Source organism: Rhineura floridana, chromosome 3 (genome assembly GCF_030035675.1).
Source record: "Rhineura floridana isolate rRhiFlo1 chromosome 3, rRhiFlo1.hap2, whole genome shotgun sequence".
Taxonomy (NCBI): Eukaryota; Metazoa; Chordata; class Lepidosauria; order Squamata; family Rhineuridae; genus Rhineura; species Rhineura floridana.
The window spans coordinates 174,392,620-174,399,126 of NC_084482.1; the positions used below are offsets into that span (position 1 = coordinate 174,392,620).

General features: G+C 37.0%; 1 protein-coding gene across 20 annotated transcripts in view; it reads left to right on the plus strand.

Moving 5' to 3' along the window:
- The window catches only part of FOXP1 (forkhead box P1), an 869,046-nt gene extending 862,765 nt beyond the window's left edge, over positions 1-6,281 (plus strand). For all 20 annotated transcript variants that reach the window (XM_061618617.1, XM_061618616.1, XM_061618615.1 and 17 more), the window contains one exon: positions 1,285-6,281. In XM_061618617.1, the coding sequence (XP_061474601.1) occupies positions 1,285-1,429 (145 nt within the window). In that variant the 3' untranslated portion in view covers positions 1,430-6,281. The remainder of the gene's footprint in view (positions 1-1,284) is intronic.
- Positions 6,282-6,507: the final 226 nt, after the last annotated feature.

Consider the following 6,507-nt stretch of genomic DNA (forward strand, 5'->3'; position numbering starts at 1 on the left):
ATCAATTATTTTACGAATGAAGCTGAAGTTTCCTTGAAGAGCTGTGTCATTACTGTTCACATGATATTGCCAATAAAATCAGATTTCCTTTCATAAAGTCTCTTAACAAGGCACTACTTACTTGCAGAGGTATTTTTGCATATCAAAAGCTACCAAACAACAAAAAAGAGGAAGGTAATTTGTATTTGTAAAGGGGTTTGTTGTGAATATGATTTACGGACAACAATTTTTTCAATTGTTATCATGCCCATTTTGTATAATCAACCTTTGTTCCCCCGTGGGTTATTCACATGCTATTCTATAATGAGAAATTTGGCAGATCTCATCTCTTTAGTGCATCCTTAGTGCCCACCATGAGCTGAGGATCATGTTCTGCCTTGTTTACAGCTGACAGTGTTATTATTCTCATTAGGACTCTGCTTTCTTATCATATTGTTGTGTTGAGCGAGCCTTTTCCTTTCCGTTTGTGTTTCCTGGCAGGGCTTTTCTTCCCTTATTGACAGTTTGTAAAAATATGCATTAATTTGGAGTTTAAAGCATGTATCATGGTGTCTCTTTGCTGTGTTTGCTTGAAGTTGATTAATGATAGAACCTCACTTGGGGTCGTTCTCTGGAGAGTTGCCTCACAGGTTCTGCATGTTAACTAGAAAAGCAGAACACATAGTAACCGATGATTTGCGCAGCCTGCAGAAGCTCAGCAGGCTGATAAACCACTGTTTTGCTTTATAGATGCTTATTTCAGTTATTTATCTGAAGATTGTATTACTCAAGCTAATGTGTCACTTGAGAGCATTTTCTCTAAATCCCACAAAGAAACCATCAAAAAGCAAGGACTTGTTTTTACTTGGAGGGAGGGAGGGTTTCTATTGAAGGTTGGTGTTTTCAGGATTTTTTTCGTTTCCTTTTTCAGTCAAGCTAAAATCCAGGAAGTGACTTGTATTTGTGACAAAATGGGGAAAAAATGTAGAAGTGGGGCTGTACATAACAACCATAAAAAGAGGGGGAGAGTTTCAAGTACCTTAGAAGCTTCCCCCTTTTGTTTTGATTGTCTTCCTCATTTGGTTCAAGAGATTGTATTTCCAGGTTTTCAAACACCTTTGAAAAAAGAACTCTCTAGTTTCCCTAAAATAATAGGTGTTTTTATTATACAAAAAGTGTGTTTTATTATAAAAAGCTGAATATCCTTTTTAGTTGTGTGTAGCTTTTTCTACCCCAAACAGGGTTGGGAGTTAAAAAGGAGTTAGTTGCTCACCAGCACTTCCTTTTCCTTTTGTGTGTTTACAGGCACCCGGTGCATGTCAAAGAAGAACCCTTAGATCCAGATGAAAATGAAGGCCCACTATCCTTAGTGACAACAGCTAATCACAGCCCAGAGTTCGATCACGACAGAGATTATGAAGATGAAAATGTAAATGAGGACATTGAATGAATATGTCTGTGGTGTGATCCTGCAAATGAAGATCACTGGGAGGGAGGAAAAAACATATCTTTCAAAATTAGCTGTGAAATCTCTCCCCATTATTGTAAAGTCTGGAAACACTTGGTCCATTTTGACAGCTATAAAGTACGTTAACTCTTAGTGCCATCAAGTATCCCATTTGGGAGTATTTTTGATTTTTCTACTATTTGTTGAAAAAACCCACAAAACAAAGGAATTTGTACTTTGTGCATTGGATGGACTTGTTTGGTACTTGGGATTCCCTCTCACAGTCAACATCAGTGTTGTAAATTTGTTCAACCAATTCATTTATCCACAATTTGGCAGCAGACTTTGGACTGCAATTCTTCCAATTTGGGACACTGAAGACATCAAGCAGAGCATGTACACATAATTGCAGATCAAGCCTTTGCCCAATTTAAGGATTCCAATGGACAATATTTGCACAGTATCGCATGTTGATTATCACTGCCTTTTCTTTTTATCTTTCTTTTTTTGCTTCCATTTGGGATGGGGAAGTTGTGTGTGTGTGTGTGTGCACGTGTGCATCTACTTGTGTGCGTGTGCACATGTGCGTGTTTGTGTGTACTGAAGAGGGGTTAAAAGAACATTTTCCCAATTTTTTAGTGTACAACTTTGATTCCTCCCCCCCCACACACACTTCTACACCATTTTAAGTTCTGACCTCAGGCCTCAACTGGCCAGGGCCTTTTGAGGCTTAAATGTTTTCTGTACTTTTGTGATGAATGTTAATAGGTGTTTTTATTATACAAAGCTGAATGTCCTTGGAATTGTTTGTAGTTATTTTTCTGCCATTCATTCCAGTTTCCTTCAGATGCCATAATGTTTTCTTTAGCTATGGAAAACATTCCATTTTGGGCTATATCCCCCCCCCCCGAAAAAGGTTCTCAAAAAGCTGCTGTAACCGTGTACAAAGATATCTTCCACCAGAAAGAAAGGTAATACTGCAAGAGTGAAAACGAAAGGCAAACCAGCATAAAACAGTGTAGGATGCGGTGCAAATTCAATCCACAGAGCTGTGTACATTGTCGTCATCGTTTGGATTTTTTTTTTTTTTTTTTGCAATAGTGAATATGTAGTAACACAAAATTTAACAGCACAAAAAAAACACCATGTAGAGATTATTATGTCAGAAATGAATATAACAGTGTAAGGTTCTTAGCTTTTTAACATGAGTTTCTGGGACATGAAATGCTTCTAAAAAAACCAATCTGCCTATACATATTTTTAGTTCACATTTGCAGGTCAGCAATTGTGGAGCATTGTACGTGATGGTATTTCCATGTTAAACAGTTTTAGAATTGATTGCTGGCATCCATCAGTTTGATTATAAGTTAGGTTTTGGATTCAAGTCAATAAAGCCCACTAGTCGTAAAGTGTTAGGGTTAAGATCATTACACAATGCCATACCAACCAGTATCAAAAACACAATTTGAAACCTGTGGGTGAATTAGGACTGTTGCAAGTTGCGATGTTCTTCAAAGCAAAATGCGGGCAGACAGCTGATGTTAAAACATCGGTACCCCTTGGTCATTGGACATCTAAACATTCATTCTCCAACCTCTTCTCCGTAGCACACTTATTTATGTCGGACTATAGCTTTTTAATTTCAAAAGCATTTCTGTTATTAATTTATATTCTACTTTGTACCCTTCCCCCTAAAATTACCAAAGATATTACACAAAGGTAAATTATGTTCTCTGTTGTATGCTTTATCTTATGAAGCCAAATATCCTCTTATTGTTGATCAAAGGAGGTGAAAGAATTTAGAAGCAAATGTCAAGATATGGGCTACGGCTAACCTGAGAAGGATAACTGCTCCTTTATTTAGAGTCTAATTTAGAAGACCAAGTCGATGGCTGAACCAAAGTTGTTGTTGCTGTTTTAATTTGTGTTTCTTTACAGGGACCAAATGTATTTCTGTAAAGAAAGAGCTTTCTAGGCTAAAGCTATGGAACAGTATTAAGCAGAGGGAGCATGCAAGGACAACATTTCATCTTGAGAAAGCAGGAGACTAGTCTAAATTTCCTGCAAAACAAAGTATGCTGAAAAGGAAACACATAATATACGAATGAGCTCTTGCAACTTAAACTGAACCATATAATAGAATTCGGTCTTGGCCTTACAAATCTTACTCACTTTTGTTAAAAGCAAATGCCAGGGCAAGTTCTGTTTAATTTAGTTTATGTGTGCACAGAATTCTAGAATGATTGTGATTATTGTTGTGTGTGTTTTTGACCTTTGAAATTTGGTCAGCATCTTTCATATAGAATAACACTCCTTGTCACCTTTTAATCTTTGGTACCATTCAAGTCAGTGGGAGATTTGCCATTAACTTCCACTGGATGCAAACTGCATTGTTTACTGACAGTGAAATATGTAAACACAACTGTTTTTCCTTCCCTGATTTTTTTTAAAATTTATTTAAAGGATGGCAATCTGTGGTCATTTGAAACATTTTGAAACAAACCATATTCAGGCAGCTCCATGGTGTGCAGAAGATGGCCCGATGGGATCACACAAGCGATCCCTGTGCTTCAAATCTGAGTGGTTTTGCTGGTTAGCTTGGTATTCTGAAAGGGGATAAAAATCTGGTAGATTAGTTCATTCTCAGCATGTGTAGCTAGATGAGTAAAGATAACAGCATGAGAAACTGTTAGTACGCATACCTCAGTTCAAACTGTTAGGGAATGAGTAAATAATTTTTTAAAAACTACATTTCACTCAGTTGCACTTAGTTATATGTCTTGCATGCATAGTGTAAAGACTGTAGCAAAATAATAAAAAAGGAAATTTTTAAAAATTAGATTACCATATCTTGCAGGTATCACTGCCCTGCAGAAGAACCAAGAGAAAAAAAATCTCGCTTTACATCAAGCAAACTTCACTATTTTTTACACATTTCTGATTGTGTCCCTTTCTATGATAACAATTGTTCCTATAGGGTGGGGTTTATTATGTTGTACATATATAGCCCAATGTGTCTCTGTGATCCTTTGTCTTTTGGTGGGTGGGGGTGGGGTGGCAGGGGCAGGAAATGGGTGGAGGGAGAAGGTCCCTTTTTTAAATAAAATATTATTCCTCAAAAGGAATAAATGCATACCTGTTAAAACACCTTTTGCTTTTTGTGCAACTGCTTTATATTAACTATACTTTTAAAAATGCTTTGAAAAAAATCCTACTGTATGTAATGGAATTGCAGAATATGCTGCACATATATTTTATTTAGTTATCCTTGCTTTAAGACTATTGGATGACACTTGCTGACATGTGGGAGAAAATCCCAAACTCTTTGTTTTGGTTTCGGCAGATTTTTTTTTCCTTTTGGATTTTAAAATGTAACATAGTTGACAGATGATCCCCACCCCCCGGTTATGGATCGAATCATTTTTGTACAGGTTTTTTTGTTGTTGCTGTTATGCTGTTTTGTTTTTGTTTTAAATACTTCCCCTCCCCTTCTGTTATCCTTATCACTGCCTATTTCTGGCTGTCTTATGGAAAAAAAGGAAAAAAATGTTTTCTCCTGCTGCAGTAAATACTTTGCATGATGAATTCCAAGGTCACACTTTCAAAGTTTATCAGTGAAGTAGTGATTAATAATGGACAGTGTCAAAATTATTGAACTTTTGTATAAAAAAATACTTTACAAGGTGCCAAGATGTAAAGACAATTTGTTACATGTTTTGTTTTTCTTTTCTTTTCTCTCAAAGAAAAGCGTACATTATGAAAGGAGTACCATGTATCAGGTAAACCACTGTCAGGAATGAGAGTCAAAGCCTACCTTATACACACACCTCTCCATGGAACTAACTGGGCTCTCTTTCCTTCCCATGCTGAGCATTGGATTGGGGCTATCAGCTCTGATCACCCTGCAGTGCAGGCTGGGGGGGGAAGAGTCATCATCCCAGGTGGACACCAAATGTGGCATTCTAGATCTCTAGAGGGAGGTGAATACCCTGCATACAACCCCAAGGGCTGGATGCAGCAGATCCCATTATGTAACCTCTTGCAGCTACAGTAAGAGAGATCTATAGTCAGAAACCTGTTTTTGTGCAAAGATCATCCCTTCTCTGGATCAGAACAACACAGCTGAAATATTTAAAACCTCCTGGATTTCTACATTTGACCAGAAGCAGAAGTAAGGGGTAGGGAGAGAATCAAGGCTTATGTTAAACAAACAAAGAGTTGAATTCTCCTTTAGGAGAACCCAACCATAACACCCATGACCAGATTCACGGGTGGGAGAATTAAGTGATGGGGAAGGGGTAGGAATCTACAAATAATACAGATCATTAAATATTTTATATATAAATATATATAAAAATATATCAAAGTTTTAAAAAAATAATTTTGAACTATTGTAGTTTTCAGAATATTGACAAGCTACATTCCTTATAGCATGGAGAATGTTTTAAACTCTTTTGGAAAGTTTTGGTATCTTTTTGCTTAATGTACTCGGACGGAATTTTTAGATGTCACAGAAATAATTTCTCATTCTAAGTCTCAAACGTTACATTTGCAGATCTGTTCCACATTTTTAACAAGCCCAGAGTTGGTAACAGAATATCTCCTTCCCATAAGCCTTGATGAAAATGGTACAGTCCAGACTGTTAGCATGGTGCTTCATGTGTATGTGCTGCCAGTAACAAGAATCTCCTTTTTATTTCATTTTGTTTTTTGAGGCATACAGGAACTCATTCCTTACATCAACTGTAATTCCATCATTCCATGTCTGTTGATGCAGACAATAAAATGTTGTGTAGTCAGTACTTATTACTGACATTATAGCATTCTCTAATGCAATAAAAGTGCTGGTTGTTCACACTGGTGATACGTGTTGCCATCGACTAAGTGTTTTTGCTTTTCCTGTATGCTGGTACTGCACTCAGATCTACCGTACATACATCCGTTTGTACCCATGGAAGTTCATCAATAGGAGCCTTCCAGATACTCCTAGCCTTGCTTGAAGTAAAAAAAACAAAACTGATGTCAACAGGTGTATTTTTGTTGTTGCATGTAAAGAAGGAATACAGCAGGTGAAGGTGCCA